The sequence below is a fragment of the Nestor notabilis genome, unplaced genomic scaffold (genome assembly GCF_000696875.1).
Source record: "Nestor notabilis isolate BGI_N333 unplaced genomic scaffold, ASM69687v1 scaffold7294, whole genome shotgun sequence".
Taxonomy (NCBI): Eukaryota; Metazoa; Chordata; class Aves; order Psittaciformes; family Psittacidae; genus Nestor; species Nestor notabilis.
The window spans coordinates 16,747-43,920 of record NW_009926782.1 but is presented as its reverse complement, the minus strand read 5'-3'; the positions used below and the strand labels follow the sequence as shown (position 1 = coordinate 43,920).

General features: G+C 40.9%; 1 protein-coding gene across 1 annotated transcript in view; it reads left to right on the top strand.

Moving 5' to 3' along the window:
• Positions 1 to 25,155, top strand: part of RAB31 (RAB31, member RAS oncogene family) — a 46,290-nt gene extending 21,135 nt beyond the window's left edge. The window contains exons 4-7 of the mRNA XM_010013741.1: positions 7,056 to 7,127; positions 8,897 to 9,003; positions 13,640 to 13,749; positions 25,058 to 25,155. Coding sequence (XP_010012043.1) covers positions 7,056 to 7,127; positions 8,897 to 9,003; positions 13,640 to 13,749; positions 25,058 to 25,155 — 387 coding nt within the window. The remainder of the gene's footprint in view (positions 1 to 7,055; positions 7,128 to 8,896; positions 9,004 to 13,639; positions 13,750 to 25,057) is intronic.
• Positions 25,156 to 27,174: the final 2,019 nt, after the last annotated feature.

Below are 27,174 nucleotides of genomic sequence, written 5' to 3'. Positions count from 1 at the left end.
ATGAGAGGCACAGGACTTCTAGATTTCCACAGTAGATGAGCTGCTAGTGTTAGTGTACTCATTATATGAAGATGTCTTCCCAGTGCTTAGAAGGACGTGGTGGGAAATGGTGTGGATGAAATTCAGTTGCATAAGCAGCAAGTGCTTGTATCTTTTGATTCCAAACAAAAATGTATGCTGTGAAGTTGTAGGTGTGTTTGGGGGAAACAGAGGAGGAAAGCCACCTGTGAGTGTATTTACTGGTTAAAGGATGATCAGGTGTTTTTGATGCAGCCATGAGAAATGTATTACATGTAAGGTGAAGAGCAGTTGAGGCTGCTTTATGTCTGGAGTGCTGCAGATAAATGTGGTCACCAGCAGTCAGGAAGGATGAACTGAAGCTGAATCAGGTGCAGAGTAATGTGATTAGATCCTGCTTTCCTCTCCATTATCTTCAGATTGGAATAGCCTGGTTTATCGAATGGCAAAGTTAATACTGCAAAACTGCTTGATAACCATATCTCAGCTAAAGGCAAGCACTGATGCTTGAATTTTAGTAAGTCAAGGTGCAAGTAAATTACAACTAATTTAGTAATTAGGAATTCAGAGTTTTATTAATCATCAAAATAATATGATCCCTGTAGAAGTATCAGGGGGAAAAAAATAAAACCCTAATTAATTTAGTCTGGATCTTGGTTAGCTTTTGAAATGTGTTAGGAGTGTGGTTATTTGTGATGGTTGGAGCTGACTGGTTTGGGTCTGTGTTGCCCTGTTAGTCCAAGGTGATGTGAGCTGCTGCTGGCAGCAGGTAGGGGTAACATCTGCTGGAGCACTGCTCTTGGCTGCGGGTTATGGAGGGGCTGACTCCCCAGCAAGTTGGGGTTACAACCTGGGTGTCCATGTGGCAGAGCAATAGGAGGCTGCCTGAACGTTTTAGGTGGCCCTTCTTGAGAAGCAGATCTGCTCTCACGCTAAATCTCAAACTGCTCCTGTTTCTTCTGATTTTCTTGGGAATTACTGGATACAGAAACACTAAGCTATAAAATCAAGGTTATAGATGTTGTAATTTATACTACAGAGGTAGTCCCGTGAGATGTAATTTTGTGAGCTGATATTTTGAGTGTTGCTTGTTTTGGACATCTGTCCCACATTTGGTCCTTGGCAGGTGAAAAATGTGCACATTAGTATTTTGTATCCCTTTAGTTAATTTTGCGTGACTCTCTTTTTCCATGTAATTAGGCCAGAAAAGGATCAAGAGGACTTTGGTTTTGGGCACTGATTTAGAAGAAAAAAAAAAAGAAGTATTTTCATAAGATTTTTTATTACTATATTTGTGATATTTGAAAATCAATGCCCATAAAACGCGTTTATTAAGAGTCTACTATTTATCATGAATGTTGCTCAGAGTTACAGTTTTTCAACCCCTCTTGATTCGTTCTGTGTTGCAAAGAGTCTTTTCCTGTTTCCTTGTGGACAACGGTGATTTCTTATGACTGGGACATTGAGGGGATGAAGGCATGGACCCAGAGCATCTTCATGCAGTGAATCGCTTTATTGCCTACTGCTCTAACTTTTTATACCATTCTAACAACAGTTATTTTTAGCCTATTGCTTTTGCTTTTATACCATTCTATTTGTAGCCTATCGTGTTTAGTTCCTGACTTATAGTTTGTTTTTTTAACACTGCTCGCTTTCTCACAACCAGTCCCAGAATAGCCAGTCTTTATGCTCTCTCCTCCTCAGCCAGGTGTCGTGGTATCTTATGCTCTCCTCCTCAGCCAGCTGGGTTGCTCTGCTTGATTGTACTTTGCTTCTTCTTTAACTCTTTCTTCTCCAGCCAAGCAGTTACTCCTCTTTGGCAATAATCATATCGTTTCCATTGTCTCCCACAGGACATAGTGTATCATCGTGTTTGTTTATTAGACTGTACAAAAGAATGACAAAGGGGATTTAATTTTGGTTTTATTTGATATTCTGTACTTTTATAACTGGTAATAGTTGTTACTAGTGTACTTTCAGGGGTTACTAAAAAATTTGAAAGTACTTTTATTTCTCACAGGCTGTAGGAAATTGCATTAATATGCATTGTAATCCCATTTTGGTCACCTTGATCAAAGTAAAATATGCAATCTTGAGTGTCAGGTCTATCCAAATGGGAATATAAATTTACACGCCAGATGAAATCTATCCATTAATATTAAAAAACCCAGATAGTGAAGCTACATGCCCAAATGTGGGCAAGCTGTTTGACCTCTTTAAAGGCCTTATAGCTAAAATATTACTCAAGAATCATGGAAGAAGAAATAACTGTCCTGTCAGCTAAGCAAGTAGATAGATTTTCAGTAGAGTCGAGTCGGGAGGTCATGCTTACATTAACAACTGCTGAGCCTGAGTGCCTTTCAAAGGCAGTTGCCTTTCTGAGCCTAGCTTTCTGTGACCTTGCCCTCCCGTTTCCAAGCTTGTGAGGAAATACAATATTTAAGTAGATTATTTTGTCTGAAATGCATTCCTCCCACATGCTGCGCCTCTGGTTGATGCTTTTTATGTTTCTTGATGCAAGCAACAGGTCAAACATAGTTTGGCATCGTTTGGAGTTTCTGTTACTGAAGTGCAACACACTGTTGACATCATTAATGAATCTCCAGAAATGTTTCAAAAGAAGTTTTCTTTGTTTCTGCATATTACCTGCACTGATTTGAAATTATCATTGCTTCCATTATAGGAAAAATAGAGTAAAATGCCAGTGGCAGTAGACTGTACCAGCAGAGACGTGCACAGAGAAGTTCTGCAAATGCAGAGCTATTGGAGTGTGGTCTAAACTGTTGTGAATCTGGTTTCTAGTAGTCCTGTCCTCCCTCCTTTTTCTCAGCCATACTTTCCCACCCTTTCCTTTTGGTTGAGCCTGGAGCTTATCTGATGCACAATAAGCTGGTTTGGGAATCCAGCTAAAAATGAATCCTACCCAAAAAATGGTTGTTTGCATCCAATTCTACTTGTCCACAATCCAGTGAAAGAGGCTGCTTTTGTATTGTTTTGTTGTTGTTAATACTACTACTACTTTCTGGCCCTAACACTGGCATTATTCTTCAGTGAAACAGCTATTATGGAAAGTGTTCTTGTCACCTGGTCAAAAGAAAAGGGAATGAATTTCCCAAGATGTTGTGAAGGTTCTCAGTGTGCATTCTGGGCCGTTACTGAAGGAATTTGAAGCATGTGAGTTTAACTGCATGGCTCCTGTGAAGCGTGATTAATGTTATCTGAGAGGTCTTTGTAAATTCATCAATACTGTGGAATCTCTGTTTGTGTAGGGTGTGTTGTGGTTTTTTTCTGAGAGTTTACGGACTGGGAGGAGTGTGCATACACCATGAAGGGTCAGATCTACCCTCCACAATTAAGGTCCCTAATTTTCAGGCTACTTTTAATGCAACACATATGTTGATAAGCAGGTCTTGGAAATTCTTGAAGTTTATAGGAGATAACTTCTTGTCGCAGGTACTCATTAGAAGAGATGCTCTCCTAGTCTTACTGTTTGTGAATAGGGAAGGACTTGTGTGGGATGTGATGGTAGGTGGCTGCCCTGGCCACAGTCATCAGAAAATTGAGTATAATGAGAAAAAAGTACAGCAAAGTTGCCACCTTGGACATCAGGAGAGCAAATGCTAAGGTACTCAGGAAGCTATCTAGCAGAGTACCTGTGGAATCTGCTTTTGAGGGCTTAGGAGTCCGTGAGTTCTAGTCAGTCTTTAAGAACTACATTTTAGAAACACAGGAGCAGGCAATTCCACTGTGTCAGTAAGCAGGGCAGAAGACCAGCTGGGGTGAGCAGGGAACTCCTCATGGAGCTCACAAGGTAAAGTTGCTGTATGATCTCTGGAAGCAAGGGTTGTATTCTCAAGAAGGATACAGAGCTGTGGTTTGTTTATGCAGGGGGAAGACACGAAAGGCCAGAGCTCAGTCAGAGTTGAAACTGGCCAGTGTTGTTTCAGATAACAAGAAGGGCTTTTAAAAATACATTAATAGCAAGAGGAGGTCTGAAGAAGTCATACTTGTTGAACATGGTCTTCTGACTAACAGGGAGGAAGAAAAAGCAGAGGTGTTCATTGTGGTTTTTGTCTCAGCCTTGAGTAATACTGATAGATGTTAGGCTCTCCAGTCCCCTGAGTTGGAGCACTACAAGTGCAGGAACAGTGACTTTTCATTTGTGGACACTGGAATGGTTAGGGACTAGCTATATGAGCTGAATGTTCACAAGTACATGGGGCCTGATGGGATCCATCCCAGAGTTCTGAAGGAGCTAATGGATGTTATGGCAGGAGCCTTCTCCGTCACCTGCCAAAGAGCCCGGGAGTCTGGGCTGGTCCCTGCTGACTGGAAGCTAGCCAGTGTTATTCAAAGTTACAAAAAGGGCATGTGTGTGTGGGGTTTCACAGAGGGAAAGTCTTATTTGATTTGATATCCCTCTATGATAAGGTCACGTGGCTAGTGGATAAATGGAAGGCAATGAATGTAGTTTTTCTGGATTTTAGTAGGGCTTTTTGATACTGTCCCTCACAGCATCCTTCTGGACAAGTTGTCCAACTGTGGAATGAGTGGGTGCACTGGGTGAGGCAGAGCTCAAAGGGTTGTAGGGGCTACATCTAGGTGGTGACCAGTCACCAGCAGTGTTCCTCAAGGTTCAGTTTTAGGGCCGGTCCTGTTCAAGATGTTTATCAATGACCTGCATGCAGGAATTGAACGCACCATTAGTAAGTTTGTTGACGATACCAAACAGGGAGGTGCTGTTGACTCTCTTGAGGGGCAAGATGCCTAGCAGAGGGACCTAGATAGATGGGAGAATTGGGCAATGATTAATGGGATGCTATTTGAGAAGTTGAAATGCTAAACTCTGCACCTAGGATGGAGTAATGCCAGGCACAAATACAAGCTGGGAGAGGACTGGCTGGAGAACAGCCCTGCAGAAAGGAATCTGGGGGTGCTGGTCAGCAATAGACTCAGTAGGAGTCAGTGGTGTGCCCTGGTAGCCAAGAGGGCAAAGCACACCCTGGTGTGCATCAAACACAGCAGAACCAGCTGGTGAGAAGAGGTGATTGTCCCGGTGTACTCAGCATTGGTGTGCCCTCACCTCAAGTGCTGTGTGCAGAGCTGGGCCCCACAGTTTAAGAAGAATGTATGTGAAGGTCCTCAACTGTGTCCAGAGGAGGGCAACAAAGCTCGTGAAAGAGCTGGAATGTCCTGTGAGGAGCTGAGGACTTTGGGCTTACCCAGTCTGGAGAAAAGGAGGCTGAGGGGCCACCTCATTGCTCCCTACAGCTTCCCGAGGAGAAGTGGAGAGAGAGGCGCTGATCTCTTCTGCCTGGGATCCAGTGACAGGACACCTGGGAATGGTTCAAGGCTGCGTCCATCAGGGAGTGTTCAGACGGGACATTAGGAAGCATTTCTTTACCGAGAGGGTGGCCAAACAGTGGAACAGGCTTCCTGGAGAGGTGGCGGTACTCCAAGCTGTCAGTATTTAAGAGGCATGTGGACAATGCCCTTAATAACATGCTTTAACTTTTGATCAGCTCTGATTTGATCAGACAGTTGGACTAAATGATCACTGTAGGTCCCTTACAACTGAAATAGCCTATTCTGTTCCAACACATTGGGCATTTATTTCATGATCTGGAAGCCCAAAAAATCTGAAAAGCATTTGTTGCATTAAACATGCAAGTAATACAAGGCACACACTGAAAGCCTGGAGGGCACGTGTCTGCCCAACTCTCCCAGGATCTTGGCTGATCCCTTTTCTTCAGACCATGCTTCTTGACCGATTCCTCTTTCTTTTCTCATCCTCCTTCCTGCTGTTTTCTCCTATTAATGAGCTCTTCCACCTGCCTCGCTCCCAAAACACTTCAGCATTTGACCATCTGTCACTGCTGTTGTGCATCCTTGCTGTTGTAAGAGAAAGTGTTGACCTTGAACCAAGTATGTGATAAACAGCTTACACCCTGGCAAACGAACTGGTATTACAATTAATTTGCTGTATATGTTGCATGTGAAACAGCAAGAAACGTGCAGGCTGCTAGGTCTAAATGCTCAGTCTGTAATCACAGTTCTGAGAAATTGATGGGTCCAGTAAATCTGCAGAGGGTTGCAACATAACACATGGATCTGTGCATGTTCAGTGGGCAGTGAGATTCATGCCCTGCCCTAACAATGCATTTGATTTAGGAGCTGACCTCTGCTATTCACTGCGCTTTATATGAAGCTTTTGCAGATCACTTTGCAAGTAAAGATTTGTGAAATGGCTGTGTGAGTACAGTGAGACTAAATGTATTTTCCAAGAAAGATTATTTTTGGTTTGCTTAAGACAAAGTTCAGTCGAATCAGCAGAAAGCCTTTTTGACTTCCTTTCTCTGTGTAATTATAAGCTGAAATTCTAAATCAGCTGCTTAGTCATGGTAAATTATGAAAATTATGCTGTTCATTGGCAAGCTGTTGTTATAATAAACATATTTATTGCTTGGGTTTTTTTTTCTTAGAGGATGTTTCCCTTCAAACAAAAAGCTGAAGAGTAACTTAAACTGCAGGAACCCATGTTTTTCAAAATATCTGTCATAGATAAGTAAATATGACAGGTGGTAAGAGTTTTTTGACAAGTTGATTTTATCCAAGTCATTTGCAGTGTTTTGTGAACTAAAACCGAAACTGAATCCAGTCTGTTACAGCTACAAAGCAAAATGTCACAGTTTGTCAGGGGAAGGGGTCTTAATGTTGTCAGATTGGACCTCCAAGTGTAGGTGATCTTTGTGTCAGAACTTGTCCTCAGAGTCCATGCCCTGTAACAGAAAAGATGCATTGAACCACCAAGTGCTGACTGCATAAATCCAGCAGGACGAAGAACAGTGGGAGATAAGGGATCTCTGCTTCTTTGACACTTGAGGAAAATTAGAGATGGGCAACCACTCAAGAGGTTCTCTTCTCTATGGGATGAAAGAAAGTTAGTGCCATGGCAAGTCTTTATGACCTGACAAAGAGTGCGATAATTGTGCTTTATTAATGATGTTTTTCTTCTGGGGGATGTTGTGTTTTAACAGTTTCATTCCTTGGCTCCAATGTACTATCGAGGTGCAGCAGCAGCTGTGATAGTTTATGATATCACCAAACAGGTAAGACCACTGTACGCTTTTCGCCTGTGTTAACTCCTCTTCTTGGGTCGGTGCTGGAATTAAACCCCTTAACTGCAGTAGTATTTTTAAGTCAGTCCCTGTTGTGGGGCTTATATGCTTCGTTAGTTTGTGTAGATTTGGATGGAGGTGTCCAACTGCCTTAAAAGAATTAAAGTTCTGCTTCTGTGTTGTTTAAACTTCAACCAGACAAAAGGTCAGAGACTGCATTTTGTCAAAGTACCTTTGGATTTCCTCTGGCTAAGGAGACAGGATAATATCCTGCAATACCCCTTCCCACCACCACCACCTCTGTTCACTGTGTGGAACTGAATTTTTACTACAAGAAGCAGATGGCTGCTTTATCAACGGAACACAAGTTCAGTTGTTTGCATATTACTGATTTTAAAACTAATTATTTTTAACTATATATAAAGTCTCTGACCTTTGTCTCAACATTATTAATTTGGAGTGAAAATTGTGTTTTGAGATCCTAAATGGCTCTGGCTCAGTTTGCAGGCAGAGTAGGCGAGGAGGTTCTAGCTGAATGCCTTTTCCACTGCTTGTAAAAGAAACCCCTGCTGATAAAGCTGAGTTAGAGGTGATGTTAATGGATGGATGGTCATAACACTTCACTAGCATTTTATTCCTTTCCTGCCAATTGAATTATTTACTACTAGGCTGAGAGGGCCGGGTTGGTTCTGCAATGCTAAGTGTAATGATCTGTGGCTGATGATGGTGGCCACTGTTGCACAGCAGTACTGTTCTCCTTTTCTCATTTCCCAAGAAAAGATGAGGAAGAGTGAATCATGCTGGATTGATGCTTATTCTTAATTCATATATCTCACAGTTGATCTTGTAATTCATTGTAAGAATAGCGTTTTGTTTTGCCAGCCTTTCTCCAAGCTTATGTGGAACAGCTCTCAGAATAAAGAGGGGAAAACGGGAGAGGAAGGTCAATGCGTTTTTCACTTTCTGATGCTTAATATTCAGTGTTGATCATTAAAGCAGAATGGATTTCATTTTTCTCCAAATGGCTGATAGTGCTCTCCCTTCAGCAATACTGAGACAGCCATTGTTGATTTAGACATAACTCTTAGGTGCATTTCTGAAGGGGAAAAAATGGTTTATTATATACCTGGCAGCTCACTTTGAGCTTCAGTAATAATTTCAACCTAGGAGCAACAGTGATTTTAATGCTATTAGTTCATTAATGTAAGGAAATAGAAAATTTACTATTAAAAGGTAGCAGCAAAAAGTGTTTGAATTCTGTACTTGGAGGGAAAAAGCCATGTGGGTATTCACCTGTCTCTTTGGTTTCATAATGATTAAATTGGGAGTTACCAGGTCACAGATTCAGAAAAGAGGAGGGGAGGGGTGCCACTGTGAAAGCTTTCCTTGGCGTTACTGAAAATATGACGGTGGTTGAGATGTTAATTCACTGGGCAGAACTTAGATAAATGAAGCTCACATTAAAAGTGCAGGAAATGCCTACTAGCCAAAAACGAAAATCTCAGAAAAACATTCAGTGCTTTTGGGGGAGGGAGGTGGGCAAAGGGGCAAGTGTCCAAGTTCAAGATTAATTTGAGAAAGTCTTATAACCTAAAGTTTGAAAAGCAGATTACATAAATACAGCAATTTTCTGGTCTTGTGATCTGTAAAATTATTATTGCATTAATACTGTCAAAGCTGTGTTCCTCTAACTTCAAAAAATAAGCAAATACATCAATGGAGCATAGGCTTTTAGCTTATTTGTTACTTCTCTGAATTAGGATTCATTTCATACTTTGAAGAAATGGGTGAAAGAACTAAAAGAGCATGGTCCTGAAAACATTGTAATGGCCATTGCTGGAAACAAATGTGATCTTTCTGATATCAGGTAAGACATTATTTTTGTTCTTGCTTTGATTGCAGTAACTATATTGTTTGCTTCCTTCAGGTAATCAATTCGTACCATCGTTACAACAGTATGTAATTTTGGTCAGCTGTTTTGAGCCTTTCCTAACAAACTTGCCAGCAGCATAATTTGAATTACATACTTTTTTTATCCCTCTCTTACTGCCCTTCCTGTGTATTTGTGCAATCTTCTGAACCATTTGGAATGGAGAAGTATTCTCTTTTTTATTGTTATTTTCCATTCATGTTAAGAGGTGGAGCATGTATTAAGCAATGAGCAAAACCAGCATGTCGAGCTAGAAGGATGGGCCTGAGGTAGAATAATATTATTCACGGGGAAACTCTGAGAACCTGTGTTTTGCCACAACTGAAACTGTCCCATAATACTGGATGTAGAAAGTGTATTTTTGTTTTTTAGAAGCATAACTTCAAATAAAACTTGCTTCACCTGCATGAAGCAAAGAACCTTCTGGGTAAAAGAAGGGACAGTTGAATCCACACTCCTGCAGAAGAGCTGCAATGATGCTGTTTGGCATAAGAGTGAAGCTAGAGTCACTCTTCTGCTTGTTAGTTCTATTTTGGATTTGCATTTATCCTTTCTGGAAACGGAAGCACATTCTGCTGTACAGGAATGATCCTGTGTGTCAGCCCATGACTGTTATTTCTTGCTTCAACTATGAGTACAGACTTAATGGCCATATTTGATGCTTTCCTTTTAGGACCTTATAGGCTCCTATGGTTGTTCAAATACATCCCCCTGTTTTATAATCATTATTTTGGTCCAAGTTCACCAGAGCCCTGAAGCACATGTATGATTTCAAGTGATGCAGTGCTTTATTTAATGAAGGCATATGCAGGGATTGCACCTGTGTGTTTGGGGTTTTTTTTTGGGGGGTTGTTTTCTTTGTTCACCCCTGCCCCCATCAGCCATGAACCAACACAAACGGTGAGTCACTGTGTGCTGTAAGACCTGAACAAGCGCTGATGCTAGAAGACTCCTGGTTTCTGTTGTGCTAAGAATCAGGGACGCGGTATATTGGCATCTTGTACGTGATGCTTGTCAACGTGGTGAAACTGAGTCCTATAAGACAAAAGAAAGGTTTTCGAAACATGAAGCAGGAAAAAAGGATGTTTATTAAAATAAACCCAAAAACCAGTTAGCACAAATAGGAGTTTTCAGTTGCCCCAAGAGTCACTTTAAATTTATTGCTTAAGTGTTCCCAGAGTACAATTGCCTGATTACATCAAGGGCAATAAGTTTGGAGATTGTGACAAATGGCAGCAATTGCAAGTGAATCCATAACCAGCCCTCCCCTTGCTTTTGGTAGCACTTACCATGGCAGCAAGCTTTTAGATGCTGTTCCACCAGTGGGAGGTTAACCTGGGGACGTGAAGAAAACCCTGCACCCCAGAAATGCTGTGGGGATAGTGGGGTTCCTTACAGAGTGACTGTGATCTTCCCACCAAGTTATTCTCAAACCCTACTAGCTTACTGATTGGTGATCATCTGTTTCTTGCTTCTGTTCAGCCAGTACAGCTTTTCCATGCACAAAATATTCTGGTGCTCACATGGTACTCTGTGAACTGATGTCTCTTCTTCTTCTTTTTTTTTTTTTGATTTTATTTATAGGGAGGGGGCTTTTTTCTCCTCATAATTATGAATAGTTTTGAGATTATTTTTTTATGGAATTATTCTTTCTGCATCCCCCAGCCATTTTTCTTTCTGAAGTCATCCAGTGATGTCCAGCTAAAGAGATTTTGGTGGAAAAATAGAGAGCAGACTGTCTTGTACGTGATATGTTTTCACAGTTCTTCCAGAAATCTGATTGTTTATGCAACACATGTAGCTGTGTGCGTTCTCTGACTGCTTTATGTCTTCAAATTTACTTCAGGAAACATGATTTTAGGTGAAATGTGTCACCGCTTTATCAGATTGTTCCCAATGAGGAGAAAATATGTATGCCTTTGGGCAGAGAGAAATTAAAAATAAGATGATGTGAGCACACAGGAGCAAGCTCCTGTGTGTATGCATTTTTGGCATCTCGCTTTGGTTTTTTAGAACTTTTGGCAGATGTTTTGCTGGTTATCAGAGAGACAGCTGCTTTTAAGACCAATGTGAATAGATGCAAAAGAGGACAAGCTGACCCGGTTCAAGTTGATTTGATTCTGTCATCTCTGTGACTGTAGGAGATATAATGTAAGGAGGAATGAACGGAAGCAATAAGAACTGCTTATCTTCCTTTGGGAAAAGACTGACACTGTTTCTCATAATCATTGACCATGTTACCCTGCTCATTTAGCATCTAAAATTTGGTTCTGAGCTGCCAAGATGGATTTGGGACACTCAGGGGACATGCTGCTTTTCTCAGTGTTGTTAATTAGGCTATCAGCAGATCTTGGCACTCTGTTGAAGTAAATTTCTTCTCCATTTTGAAGTGATTTCTACAGGGGGACAGGCAATTTTGTTTGGTATAAAGCCTCATCTTTGTAATAGTACTGTCAACTTTAGTACTGTTGAGTGGGTACTTTTAAGTAATAGTAATAGACTTTTCCTTCTGATACGTGTCCTGTCCTTCTGACAGGTTGTTAAAAAGTAGTTTCAAAGACAGGAGCTGAGATTTCAGTGTTAAAATGTTGTAAGCGTCCAAAATGCTTTTGGGGCATTATAAAAGTTGGTAGTCATAACAGTGACTAAGAAGTGTTTTACTTCCCTCAAAATGTGGCACACATTCATTCTTAAGAATTAGTGTTCACTGAAAATTGCCAGATCCTTGGTTAAGATCAGCAGAATTTCATGCTCAGATCTTTCCTCTCTGATCCAAAATATTTCTTTATTCAGTAATTATTCAGAAAATTCTCAAGGGAGATTGAATCAATAGAATGATTTGGAAAGGATAATGTGTTCAAACTTAAACAGGGGAGATTTAGATGAGATACAAGGAAGAAGTTCTTTACCATGACAGTGGTGAGGCACTGGAACAGGTTGCCCAGAGAAGCTGTGGCTGTTCCATCCCTGGCAGTGTTCAAGGCCAGGTTGGACAAGGCCTTGGGCAACATGGTTTAGTGTGAGGTGTCCCTGCGCATGGCAGGGGATTGGAACTAGATGGTCTGAAGGTCCTTTCCAACCCAAACCATTCTATAATTATATGAAATAATTTGCATCTTTCAGAATAGGTAATCCTCTAACTTTCCCAGTAGCCGTGGAATAACACAGTCTCTGCACTCCACTGATGGTTCTTGCTTTCTTCTCTCTTCACCCTATCTTGCATGTGTTTGTCTCTAGGCTTAGAGTTCAAGCATTTATGCTTTTCCTTTTGACAAGGTAGTGTCTTAGCAATGTTGACATCCAAATTATGTTAAGTCTACTTGATGTATGCAACCTTCTTGGTGCTGGCAGCACTGGATGGCAGTTGCTTATTGCCCACGTGCTATTGATTCTTATAGGCCTCCTTTAGAAATGTCATCAGAGGAGGCTAAGAAGTTTTGTGATACTTCCTTGGGATATGGTCACTTGCTGCTGTTGACCCATTTCCTCAATTCCTGAAGTTTGCTTTCTAATCTAAATTACAGCAAGTTGACAGTCTTCATTACATAACCTTATGCTCTCACATCTCATCCTTTACTGTTGTTTAAATATTATGTTACATAGTTATGTTCCTTTTTTCCTATCTCCAGGGCCACACGCAGATGGTGGTACCATTCATAATAAAGGCTAAAGTGCCATTTTAGAACTATTAAGGGGAATGCTGCTTTCCCCGTGTCTTTGCAATAGCAAGTCATGGAAAGAAGCTCTGAATCCAGATGCTGGATTTGCAGGCTAATTTTTTGAAAACTATTAGTAATAAATCAGGCAATTATTCTGCCTCTCTGCACATTTCCCATGAGCAGCAGACCTGATTAATTTAAAATACATGCCTTCAGAAACTAATTGTTGAACTTGCGTTGCTGTGCTCCCACCTAGATACCTTCTGTTAAAGCCCAAGGCAGTCATACTAGGAGGAAGTTGTACTACCAGCTTTTGACATACGAAGTGATGGCTACAGAATGAGGATGTTCTACCAGTGATTTTAAGATGGGGTCACTTTGGTGATATGGCACAGAATGGTGGCCACCCCCCAGTGAATCTGGTGCTCCCAGATTGTTCTTGCCAGTGTGCTCAACCAGTGGCTTTTGTATTTCTTCCAGAATTTCTCGTTTTCTTGCTGCTTGCACATACTTAGGCACACGTTCTTCCAAAATGGTCATACTCTATCTTGTTTAAAACACTTGGTGTGGATGGTGCTGGTTGCTGCCTGGATCAGCAGTTCTGTGTCTTTTCTCTTGTGTTTTAATGCTTTTCTTATCAGGGTCAAGTTAAAAAAAAAAAAAAAACAAAAAAAAAAACCCAAATTGGGTCATCATTTAAAGTATCGTGTTTTCAAGGCATAGATTCAGCAGCAAGACCAAGAAAACTGTAGCTCAGTCATTAGTGAAATGTTGATATTTGGATACAATGATGCCGTAAAAAGATGATAGTACTGCTTTTGCAGGGAAGGACATCCTGATGCTTTCCTGGTTATGCTGTGTTTGATTATTTTTTGAAAACTTGTTGTGGTTTTGTTTGGTTTTTTTTTTGGTAGGGAGGTTCCTATGAAGGATGCCAAAGAATATGCAGAATCTATAGGAGCAATTGTTGTTGAAACCAGCGCGAAGAATGCTGTTAACATTGAGGAACTTTTTCAAGGAATAAGTAAGTAAATGCTCCATTTATTTATTTGCTTGTGATTGCTTGGAGGCCTTTTGAAAAATAGCTGTCTGTTTTGAATCTAAAAGCTTCTTTCCCAACGACATCAAGAAATCCACTGGGCGAGTAGTATGGCTGCATTTTATGCTGATGTAAACTAAGAATGACATTGAATACACCAGAGCAAAGCGTAGTAAATAGCAGATATGGTTTAAGTCTATTCCTTCTAAATCTGTATATAAATCCTGACCTGGGTCACATCATCTGTTTCAGACCAAGCCTGATACTGTTGATCTTATCATTGTGTTGATAAAAACTTAAATGTTGAGAAACGCGCCTGGAGGACTGTGATAAGTATAAAACAGTTGTTGCAGTGGAATCTGTTTAGAAATAAAGTTTTCTCTCCAGGTCTTTTAGACAAGGTACGAGACTGACATTCCTCATGAGGAGAAGAAAAAACATCTTGTTCAGTTTGCCTTCTAGGGGTTCCACTTTTGGTCTCTGGCTGCAAGAGGGAAGGACCTCACAGGCTGGAAAAGACCTTAGGAGACCTTCAGTCTAACCTCCCACTCAAAGCAGACTTGATAGTGAATCCAGACCAGGTGGTTTGGGCCATTGTCTGGCTCGGCCTGAGAGCAGAGGTTCCACAACCTCTCTGCATGGCAGATTCCAGTGTTTAAATAGTCCTCACAGTGGCATCTTGCCAGTGTATCAAGTCCAAACCTCTCCTGATTCAATTCATGGCCACCATCACTCATTGTCCTAGATGCACTTCAGTAAAGAGCCTGAATCTGTCTTCTTAGCAGTCCTCCCCATAGATACTGAGAGGCAGCTCTACAGTCCCCCAAAGCCATCTTGTCTCCAGCCTGAACTGCAGCCAGGCCCTGTTTCCTCAGCCTCTCCTTACAGGGCAAGTGCTCCAGCCCTGTGACTGTCTTGCTGGCCCCCCTCTGAAGCTGTGCCAGTTTGTCCACGTTTTACTTGTATCATGGGGCCGCAAACCAGATGCATTACCCAGCTTTGCGTTAGACCATATCTGGAAGTGGATAACCACACCACCTGATTTACTGGCTTGGCTCTTGTTGGTATGACTTAGGATGCTGCTGGCCATCTTTGCTGCCAGGGCACTGCTGGCTCATGCTCAGATTGCTGCCCTCAGGTCCTTTTTGGCAGTTGCTTCCTGGGCAGTCAGCCCCCAGCCTGTCTCGTAGCCAGGGGCTCTTCCTTCCCACAAGCAGAGCTTGTCATTTGTCCTTTCTGAACCACGTAAAGGCTCCTGTTGGTGCGTTCTTCCCTCCAGCCTAAGGCGCTCTGAACAGCAGCCCTGCCCTCAAGGGTATTGAACTGTGCTTCTGAGTTGGGTATCATCTGAGGGTTGAAGTGGGTGCATATATTCTCCTCTTTCAGGCCACTGATAAAAGGAGTTAAGCATGGATTCCACTTCCAACTGGCCTACAGGTAGATACATAGTGTTAACCACTGGCCTTTAAGTTTGATGATTCAGCCAGTTTTCACACAGCTAACAGTCTTCCTGTCTAGACTATAATATCCCAACTTGGATATACCAGGATGCTGTAAGAAGAAGTATGGAAAGCCTTGCTAAACTCAACGTAGAAAACATCCAGTGCTCTCCCTCAATCACAGATCCAGTCATACTCTTACTTAGGGCAACTGTTTTTATTGGACATGGATTACCTTTGGAAGTCTATGCTGACCGGTTCCAGTCACCTTCTTCACCTTCATGTACTCGGAAGCAGTTTCTTAGAGGATTTGCTGCATGATTTTCCCAGGAAGCCACATGAGGTTAACTAGGCTGTAAATCCATGGCTTGTTACTGCCCTTTTTGAAGACAGATATAACATTCACTTTTCTTCAGTTATAGGGAAACTCCCTTACTCTCCACAACCTTTCAGAAATGATAGGAATGATAAAGACATTGCAGTGACATTGGTTTGCTTCCTCTGGATCCTCAGGCTTGTAAGGATTGAGATTTTTTAAGAGCTCCATGACTCCTCTTCCACTACTGGTGGTTCCTCCTCTCCATGAATCCTGCAGAGGCCTAGGAGACAGCACATCCAGAAACTCAACGTTGTTTCCCTAAAGCCTCTCTTAAAGGTTTATTTCATTTCCCATGTTCACAGTCAGCTCGTATTATCTACTCCACTTTGCCTGAGACAGGATCTGTTCAAATGTTTGCTTCGCTTGTGTGGGATGTATTTGAAGCAGTAGATGAGAACCGATATTCCTAGAGTACCCTACCTTTCTTTTACATCCTTTAAAAAGGAGTGTGTAACATGGCTGCCTGGAGGAACTGGTTCTTCCGTGTGGTAGTTTGTCTGCATCTGATGGTTGTGAATGTTCCCGCAGAGGAACTCATTCTTGCCACGCAATTAGTTAATTAGTTTCTGCCTTTGATAGGCAGTGCTGCAGCTGGCAGCGTACACTGTCCCTAATAATGGATATAATAGACGAGGAGAATCAGCTAAATTAAGTTTAGTATGAACTAGATACCCAAGCAAGTGCACTTAATTCCACAGGCAATTATTTCTATATATAGAAGTATTTGGTCTCAGCGGATGTACTCATCACCTTATCAAGTACTCAGTGGAGAGAAAGGAGAGAATTGGTAGTGTATGTTTATGGAAATACAGTGGAAACCTGCTTAACTGTCAGGCAAATGAGTTAGTATGGTTGTGACTGGACAGAGGATATGGTTAACTTTCTGATGTTCCATTCCACTTCAGTGCAATTTCAAAAAAATGGCCCAAGTTGGTGGCAGCGTTCCTGCCTTCTCAAGTCTATGAAGTCCCTCTGTGGCCAGGTCTCCTACCCCGTTGAACAATTTTGTTTGTGTGGGGCCCTAGAAGTCATGCTGCAGCTTTATTTTTGCTTTTACACTGCCCTAGAGTACATGCCCTTCTCCTTGTGCTGCTGTAGAAGGGCATCGTGCTTCCCAGTCAGCTTCAGCTTCAAGCTCCCCAGTCTCTGAATAGAGTCAGCAACTTACATTTACCTTGGATCTTGTAGGTAGGCTGTACATGTAGTCTATTTTACAGCCTGGATTTTAGAAGGATATTCCAACGTGCATGGACAATTTCTCTATTAAAAACCTTCTAGAAATTGACATCCCAAACAGAAAGGGTAAGACTGCATTTTAATTTAGCTAAAAAATTTACCTCCTGCTTGCTTATGCTTTTCTTTTCCCTGGGGCATTTGAACATACTAATTTTCCTTCCTAAAGTGTCTTACAACTGTCTGTTTTTCAGAGAAAATGTTGTGAACAGAGTGACATAATATAATGGAAAAAACTTACTCAACGTAATGATATAAAGAAGGCAGAAAATAAAAGGGGAACTGGGATGTTTTGCTGACGATCAGATAAATCTTGGAAAAATTATAAAGATTATAGAGAGATCACTTAATTTCTGGGGTTATTATAGTACCCTATTTTTGAAAGATTTTTTTATGATAAGTTTCTCTCAGGATTTTAGGGATGTCTAAATCACAGTCTCAACACAAGTCCGCTGTCCTTAACTCTTCTCAAGAAAATACAGGATGTGAAAGTAAAAGTTTCTGATTTAAGATGGGGCCAATCTGTGAGGAGAAGGACTCTGCAGTCCGTGTACTCAGGTGGATAAGGCTGAGGAAGAAGGCTAAGTGCAAGAGTCAGCAAAGTTGGTGTTCTCTGTGCTGGAGAATTTTCTCTGAGCTGCATAGTAGGATGCAGCTCCCGGCTGTCTCTGGGACCCCTGTGATTTCAGATAGCAAGCCACTACACTTACTCTGCTTACATTTAGCAGCGCCTGACTGAAGGCTGGCTGTGTTTGTGAAACATCACATGGCTGGTTTGACTTCCCTGTAAACAAGAAAAGAATACTTTTAGTACACTTGTATACTCCCCACTTGATCTAAATTTTTCCCAGTGTCTTTCTTGAAAGGTTTTTGACATAAAAAGGGCTTTACTATAATGTTTTTTCATGTGTTCCAGTAATTCTCTTTTAGTAGCTGAGTGTCTACAGGACCAAATGTTACTAATTTTTTATTCCCAGCCTTAGAAGTATCATACACACAGCAGCTCCTTGTCGCTGGTTTGTACTTCAGCAGCAGCAAAAATGCTGGGAATGTATTTATCCAATAGCATTATGATACAGTATAAAGCTGTGCCTGTGCAGGGGATCATACTGTTTCTGTGTTGCCCCTTCTTGGTTGTGGGGCTGTGGTCTGCTGACTACTCTTGTGTTTGGGAAGGCAACTTACCCATTATAACTGGCTGGTTTTCCATGACTAAACAAGCTGTCCCAAGTGTACTGTCATTTAGTGGCAATTACACCCTTGCAGTTTTCAGACACCCATTCATTTAAGAACTCAAATAAGCCTTAGTTACCTTACTGAAGTCTAATACACACCCAGCTGCTTCTCTTTAGCCAGGGTGTATTGCCTGTTACCGTAGCATAAAGATGCCCCAGATATGAAAGAGAAGATCACATAAAAGCCATCCTCTGTAAATGATAGAGCCAAGGCTGCACCTCCCAGGTTAACACCAGTCTGTGCCAGTAGGTCCAGAGGTAAACAGGCGGTGGGATGAGTGAACTGCTGAAGAACACCTAACCCAAGTGAAATGTGAAATAAACTTACGCTTAAACAAAAAGAAGTAAATGACAGGCATGCGTTATTTTTTTGGAGTCTGAATACGTTGAAGATTGTTGTTCTACCAAAGGGGCCACAATTGAAGGATTTCAGCATCTTTTGTCAAGGGTGAGAGGGAAGTGAGGAGTAAGATTATCAGAATCGCTCCATGGAAAGTGTGTAAAGAGTTGTTAGCGTGCTCTGTCTTACCAATGCTAGTACTATGAGAAGGAGAGACAGGATGATGTTTAAAATCCAGATAAGAATGCTCTTTGTAGATGAGGCTTCCTAATTAGAGCAGAGAGTTTCTGTCTCGGGATATATCCTTTCATGTGGTAAATGCTCAGTTAATAAATGTATGAAGCTATTGATTTTCTGATGCTTTGCCAGCAGCTCATATATTGAATATTTAATGTAACCCAAATACTTGTTTCCTAGAAATACCAGGAGATTAGGAAAAAAAAAAAACCAACGAAAACCAACCTAAAGCCAATCTATAGAGTTTACAGTTTAACCAGTTGTATACTGGACAAACTAGAATGGAATATGTGGAATGTCTGTCTGTGGAACAGGGAGGGATCCTTTCCAGTGGACATTTGTTGTTTGTGCTGATTTAGATGGACTTGGATGGGTGGAATTGCAGATGGACAATTTTCAAGCTTTGTGAGTGATGAATATGGTAGTTTTTATCCTGTGATTTGCTATCTGTGAATTACTTTGGAGAGGCCTAAGAAGAAAAGCAAGTATATTGATGTTACAAAGAAATTCACACCATTTTTAAGGAAGCCCAAAGTCATAACTGAGTTTTTGTAGGGGGTGTTCGCCTGTGGAAGGATGGAAAAACATTGCCCTAATTTATGTTTGAGATGATACTCTTTACAGTTTATGCTGCCTGTTCTAGGGCTAGCTCTCCTGTTGCTTTCAAATTTTAATGAATGAAGCAAAACTTACTGGCCTTTGGACTACTCCTGAAGTTAAGTATGTGAGGTCCTGGGTTTCTCTCCAACCATAGGAGAGCTCTCTAACACAAACTAGTGAATAAACCAAACCAGCCCCAACATAATTACAGGCAGGACATCAAATCAAGGTTGCATCTCTTAGTAATTAAAGTCATTAAGAATTCTGTTGTGTACTTTGATGCATGTAAGATTTAAATGTTCTCTCTTTTTTCCAGCAGATTTTAATTAAATGAGAGAAATTTAGTTGTATTGCTGCTTCCCCTAGGAAGAATTTCAGTGTTGGTTATCTACAATTTTGCTTTATTTTCTTGCTTGGAGATGCTGTTAGATATGCTATTAGGAGGATGAAAACAATTGCAACTTACCTATGTTTAGTTATGCAATATCCTTTATTGTAAGTATTTGTTACCTTGCATGGAAACTTACAGCATGAAGTAAACAGTGGTCATCTCTGTCATTTGGGGAAATCTGCTTCACTGCCACGTATGGGGAGAAAAAGAAACTAGAGACTGACCAGTGGGCCAAGCTTTATAACCCATGGGAGAGTCATGGGGAACTTTTGAAATATTGCTGAAACTGGGTTTGAAGGATAAAAGTATTTGGGGAGGTAAGATATGTGACTGTACTAAATCCTACAGGTGCAGAAAGTCTTGTATGCACATGCCAAAACTGTTGGATTAAGATGTGGCTGCTTCATTCTGCCATGCCTTCGCAGATGGCTGTGCTTTATTAATGAGGTTTATGAAGAGCAATGCTTCACAGGGGCTCACTTTGCTGTGATACACCTAGCAATTGTAGGAGGAGGTTCTGGCCATTGTATAGCTGTTGTACAAATACTTGAAGAAGCCTGCCTTTCCTGAGGTGAGCCATGAGGAGTCAGGCTGCTGCTCTGGGGCAGAGTGAAATGGATTGCTCATCCTGAACTAATGAAAATCTCCCCTTCCGTCAGCCTCCTAAAAAACTAATTTGTATGTGGTTTTTCAGGGAGAGAACAGATGGGGGAAATGTGCAGAAAGCCACCATGCAGCACCATGATGTCTTGCCTCTGACCCTTAGCAGCATTGTTGTAGCTGCGTTAGATAGTAGATAGTGCTTCTTTTGGAGTTGGACTTCATTGTCTGGATGTGCCAGCTTGGGTTGATCACATCACATCACATCTGTTTTCACCCTAAATGTGTATCTGTTCAATGCACTGTTCTGTCTGTCCCTTTGTCAGCATGGTAGCCAGTGGTGGGTTTTGTCCTTTATGCTCAGCTTTCAGACTGTTTCCAGCCTTTCACACGGTCTTGTAGAGGTCAATGATGAAACTAGTTTCATGTTAAAAAAACCCGCAATGAAACAACAAACAAGCAAGCAAACAAAAAACCAACACAAAACCACACACGTACACACACAAAAAATCCCAAACCAAACCTAAACCTAAAGCAAAAAGCTCAACTCTGAGCCTGATTTTTCTGAGCTAATGGATGTCACAGCTTGTAACTGGAGCATCGCATTCAAAAGGAACAAAGAGAGCAGATTTTATTACTGTGATGATGCATCCTGCTTCCAGCTGCAGCAGAGCAGTCCCCATCTGCCTTTCTTCAAGTTCTGCTCACTGAGCTGTCACCCAATCATTGCATCTCTTTGGCTTCCCTGCTCCAGTTTTTATTTTTCTTCCTTCCCATTTTGTTTATCTCTTGACCCACCCTCCCATTTCCCAATCTCTTTGCCTTTGGCACCCTCAGAACCGCAACTCCCGCAGTGCTGATTAATCTCTTTACATCAGCAAATCTCACATTCAGTAGAAGGAGTTGGAATTCTACCAGGCATTGGAGAAGACTCTGACCTTCATGCTAGACTGCCTCAGCCAAATTCAAACATGCCAGAAAGGAGGAGATGCAATCAATTTAGTGCTTCCCACCTGTTAACCTGGATGGTTCACTTCAGAAGAATGACAATTTCTGTAACCCTATATTTGGGCAATCTCTTGTGATACTTATTTTACCCACCATCGTGTGTTTACTACAATGAGATCATGGAGGACACCAACACCTCTGTGGAAATGTGTAGAGGTGCATGGTTACAAACAGTTTTGTTGCACAAAATCTGTAAAGCGTGGTCTGAACATTAGTGAAATGAAACCAAAATATATGATCAGGTATTAAAACAAGGGCAAAACCTAATTTTTAAATTGCAGTCAGCTGGCCTTGCTCCATAGAAATACCAGGATCGGGTATCATATGGGACTTTCATGCTGTTTCAGTAATAGCATATCCTTAAGTTCCTCATTTAACCAGTTCACCTGCAGAGTTCTTAGGTAAACGTATGCACATCTGTTTTTCTCTGTGCAATTGACTGTTTTGCCTGGAATCTGAAGACATGCTGCTGGTGGTCTTTGGCAAGCTGGCTAGTTGTGTCCTGCTCTGCCAAATGGAGAAAAGACTATTTGTGGTCTAGTTTGTCGTCTTCAAGTTAAACAACAGATGAGTTCAATCTCTGATGGACCTTTTGAGTTGTCTGTATCTTAACAGAGCAGTTTTCAATTTGAAGAATTGTCTTAATCTTTTTATTCCTTTAGCAGGAAAATTGCAGGGCTGGATGTCAGAGCACTACTACTCCTTCCTGACATCAACTGCATGAAAGAAATAACATGCTGATTATTAACAGTATTAATATTTAATGTTATTTAATAATACTGATTAATTATTAATAACAACCATGCTGTAGGTTATTTAATACAAGGGTATTTTTTTATTGCTCTGGAACCATGTATGCCAGTGAGATAGACATTTTAAATGTGTATATAGTGTCTAGAATTAATTCAGTTTATGACCTCTGTTGATCCTGACTCAGTGCCAGCTGTATTTGAGTTGGTGTCAGCAATATTGATGCTATATTTATCAAGACCTGAATGACAAGATCAGATGATCACGGCACTTCTAGGTAGCAATAGTGATTGAGCTGCTTTAGAAGCAGGAAGTGTAGATGCAGGCTCAGCATTTCACTGCTCACCTTCAGTGTTTTCCTGCTGCTTAAACCTTTCTCTGTTACACTGTCTGCTGTGAGACTCCTTGAGCTGTCAAGGAGGCCCAGGGACAGATAATCAGTCAGACAGGTTTCTGACTGATTACTGTTGTTTGCTTCCCCTGACTCTTGGTGAAAATCACTGGATCATTTGCTATGGAGCTGGTTCTTGGGTGTTAGACTGAATTTATGCTCCAAGAGTGTTACTCCTGTCGACAGCACATCAGATGGTAAAAGCTGCTTGGACAGGGATAAGTCTTGTTACTAAAAGTGACTTAAGGGTTTAATAAATCTGGTAATAAAAGAAGTAAGAGAGAGAAAAGTCAGCTACTGCAAAAGATGCTCTCAAACTTGAAAAAAGTTTTGACTGTTTAAATGTTTATTTCCTTATATTGAATTCAAGGGGTGTCCAAACAACAGAAACACGACTAGTTAATGACAAACAGTACTTAAGTTCAAAGGGCAGAATAACTAATCAGCAAATATTATGTCTAGAGATTTTTTTCTCTTTATTATTTGTAGTTGGTATCTCTGTGGTTTTATTGTTTTGAGAAATGAAATAAATCAAGTGATTCTTACCGACATACATCATGTCCTGGTCTGAACTGGACAAAGTGCTCGCTGACCTTGAAGCCTGGGGCGTTTTTGTTCCAAAGATAAGTTAGCATGTTTCTTTGCATACACGTCAAGAGTACTGTAGAAAAGAGTTGAAACTCATAAGTAATACGAAACACTGAATAAAAAAGAGAGGCAATATAGTTGTTTAATGCGGACTTCTACAATAAAAGTTAAGCTAGTTTGCATGTTAAAGCTCTCCTTTTCTAAACTTGCTGTTAGAAGAACCAAATGTTTACAATATTTGCTTAATGGTATGTTATGGAAACCGTGCCTGTAGATTCCAGTTTTTTTAGCTACACTGTGCTCTGGGTCAGATGATGGGGTTTTATTGTAGTTGGGACTGAGTTGAAAGCATTTTGGAAATAGTAGGTACCTGATGCAGAAGTTTTCTGCAGGTCTCTATAGTGTTACCTTCTTGGAACATTCTTATTCTCTAGAGCTTTAAGAATTAGTGGATTCTCTTTAGTCTCCAAACAAAGCCAGCAGAACTGATGCGTGTGAGAGCTGTGTTTATAACCACTCATTCTGCTTTAAATTTTACTTTGAAAGGCACTTACAAACATGAAGTCCAAACAGAATGTAAGCTGGGTGCGAAGCTGGTATTTTAGTGACCTCAGTAGAGTGCAGCATTGCAGTGCCAGTGCTTATGCGTGCTTCAGCCCTCAAGATACCCATTTCTCACTCTGTTGGACCAAATACACTATCTTTAGCTTAGTAATGTGAGGAATTTTCCCCCTCTCATTCAGTTGTACAAACAGCCAAGATTATCTGCTTCAGAAGGCACACTTTTGTTTGTTGTATAATGTACCTGTTCAGACTGACTAAGAGAGGTGAAATTTTGATGGACTTGACCAAAGGTAATTTAGGGACAAGTTTTACAGATGAAATTTTGCGGTTTGATTTCACTGGGATTGGATTGTACCTGAATGCTATAAACTCACCCTTCCACAACTGCACCCACAAGTAATTTGTAGGACTCGGGCTTCAACATAGGTATGTAATTCATAGAACATTTGCCAAAAGAGAGCTGTGAATAAAAGCAGCAAATGATGCAGAAATCTAAACTGTAAAATCCACCTGGATTATGATGAGCTGTTTACAGGAACTTTATGCTCCCTGAAAGTGGCATATAACAAATGTTAAATATTTTAACTCTTGTTATGTAACGTGGGTAGTAGTAAAACAAGGAGTAATTCACAGAAAGTAGATTAAACTTCAGGAAAAGAAAGCATCAGGAAATCTACAAGGTAATGAGAAAGTATGTTACCATGACTGTAAACTCTCCATCTCCAAGATGGAGACATTGCACGCTGCATTTAATGGAAGAGCCAGGCCCACAGAAGATAGATTTGACCTGGGACTATCTTCCATTTATGACTCTAATTATTAAGCACATTGTATGTTGTCCATGTGTAGGAAGCCAGTTAGACAAAGATGCAGCAGTTCTAAAAGGGCACACAGAGAAGGGAGCTGGAGCAGTGCCTTCTGCCCCTGGGAGAGATCTCTAGCTCTGCTGTGATGGCTGAAATTCTTTAAAGCACTTAAAATACTTGCCTCATAAGATGATTAAGAAGTCAGGAGAGGTTGTTGGGAAGGGGGTGGTAAGTAATCAAAGCTGTCAACTGGAAAGGCGTGGGTACCCCTGAAAGGAGGGAGGGATTCAATCAAGAGAACAGATTCATTTTTCAATTTTAGGCAGCATGTGTTTAGTTGCTGTGCTTTGTAAAACTTATGCACAAGGACTAAATGCCATGCAGATTTAGGGCAGGCAAGATCTTGTTAAACTAGCACCTTTCACATTTAAGTGCAATTAGGAGATAGCTGAGAATTTTTCTTAGGTGTAAGATAACTATATTTTTAAATACATGGATAACATAATTTCAGTGTACTTCGTGCATTCACAACAGACATTTCATACACATTTTTAAATGTAAAAATCTTTTCATAAGCAGGATGCAAGGGAAAATACTCAAGGTATACAAGAGACAGTTGTCTTCTGGTGAAGTTTCACAGATGGAATTCTTATGCAAGCTAAATCATTCTACTACCTGTGTGTGTTTACTACATGAGGAAAATTGAATTCATTGTCTCCTCTTGTGTTTCAGGTCGTCAGATTCCACCCTTAGATCCTCATGAAAATGGTAACAATGGAGCCATCAAACTTGGAAAGCAGACTTCACAGACGGGTAGGCGGTGCTGCTGACCCAACTTGATCTCTTTAGATTTACTTGAAAAACAGCACCATTTGCTTTTCTCACTGAGAAGGGACTTTGTGATCTCAGCGACGTGGCTCCTTATCTTGAAAGCAGTAATTTCAATACTTCCCATGAGCAGTAATGCAAGGACCAGAAGCAGAAAGCTTTACTTCAAAGGGATTTTGCAAAACCTACTTGGAAAATCCTCTCTAATATCCTGTCAAAATTACAGTGTCAAAGTACTCTGATTCTCTGTTTAAACCAGTGACTTTTTTTTCTTTTAATAAAAAGATCCTTTTATATATAAAATTTAGATTTGCTGCAAAAACTTTTCTTACATTGCAAAGTGGACTTGGCATGTTTTTAGAGTTTTCTTTGGAATAACAGGGTGAAAAAACCCACCCCATAAACCCTGAATTTTGGCTGCCATCTTTCTTGCTGGACTCTGCTTCAGTATTTTTCTGAATCTGTAGCTTCATCTCGGACTTTCAGGAAACATCAGCAAGGAATTGACTGAATTTGCTAAGTAGAACAAAAATGGATCCAAAGGATGAGCAAGTGCAGTTTTTACAGGCTAAACGTTAACCTGTGTCAGGAGGTGCTGTGTATGTGGAAGAAGGAGTTGTCATGAAAGAGACTGCTGGACCTCATGCAGTTCCAGTTTGCTCCAGATGCAGCCACTGTGCTTTGCCTGAATTGATTCCCTTTCTAGGGCATGGGCTTCCTTAAACACCAGCGTAATTTCCACTGCGTACCAGGTTTCCTCCAGATCTGTGCCCCAGATTGAAGTTGTCTCTGCTCAAAGATGCCACATCCTTGGTTTCTAAAAGAGGGTGCCACAGTGACCCACTCCTCATGGTCTCACTGCTGTGCTCCAAGAAGCGTTCACATTGGAAGCATGATATTTCTGTACAAAAACAGCGTAAAAGAGCACAATATAATTTAGAGTCAAAGGCTGGAATCTAATGAAACAAACCAAAATGTTTCTTTACAATTGCAATTCTGTGAATTTTTGGAGTAGGCTCTTCACTCGCATGGGGATGTGCTATGCAAGATCTGCTGTGTAATACCTTTGAAGCTTGATGCACTTGAAAATGCAGTGTTGAAAAACTAAATCCAATAAGTGGTTATGAACTAGAAATGATGTAAAACTCTATGTGTTCTCCGCTTCCATCTTTTATGAATGTGTGTGACTGAGATGATAAAATCCAAATTTATCTTCAGTTTCACTGGAAATCAGAACTCTAGGGTAAGAAATGCAGGCTTCAAAACAAAAGCCCAGCCTGCATTCTGCAACATTCATTTGTTCTTTTAGGAGGAAAATTAAACTCCCTGCACATTTATTGGGGAACTTAGGAAAGCAAACAAAAGGTAAAAACAACTTTCCACAATAAATCACAAACAGGCAGGCTAGAGCTGGGTTTCTGTGTTTATACATAAAACGAGACCTTATTGCTTGGTTGTGAGATTGCTTTGATAAAATGGCACTAATTATTAGGGCTTGAAGGAGAGCCAGATGAAATCAACGGGAATGTTTCTTTGTCTTTAGAGGGCTTGAAGTAGTAATTAGGTGGGAAACGTCCAACTTGATCTTATCTAAGAATCCAAACCGCATTGTTTTCTTACATATAATCCATTTCTTCTATATTTTGGACTCCTGAAAGCACTTGTACTTGAAAATAGGCTCTTGGATAAAACACAGACTCAGACAGCTACCATGAGAAAGGGTATTTCAGGTAAGCTTTCAGCTGTCACCTGTGATGATAAATGACCCATGTCGCTGCTTCATTGCAGCAACTGTGGCACACATAATCCAGGGTTATGCAAATGAAAATTCAGCAGTCGTCATTTTGGTAGCTGGGGAGGGAGACAGCTCCCTTAGGGAACATTTTATCCCATCCTAGTACAAACAGGTCTGCCAGGGGTGCCTGGTCTTTCACCTGGCTGTGGAGGGAGAGTTTAACCTGGCCTTCAGCCCTGAAGAAATCTCAAGCTTATCAACATCACAGAATCATGTAGCTTATGGG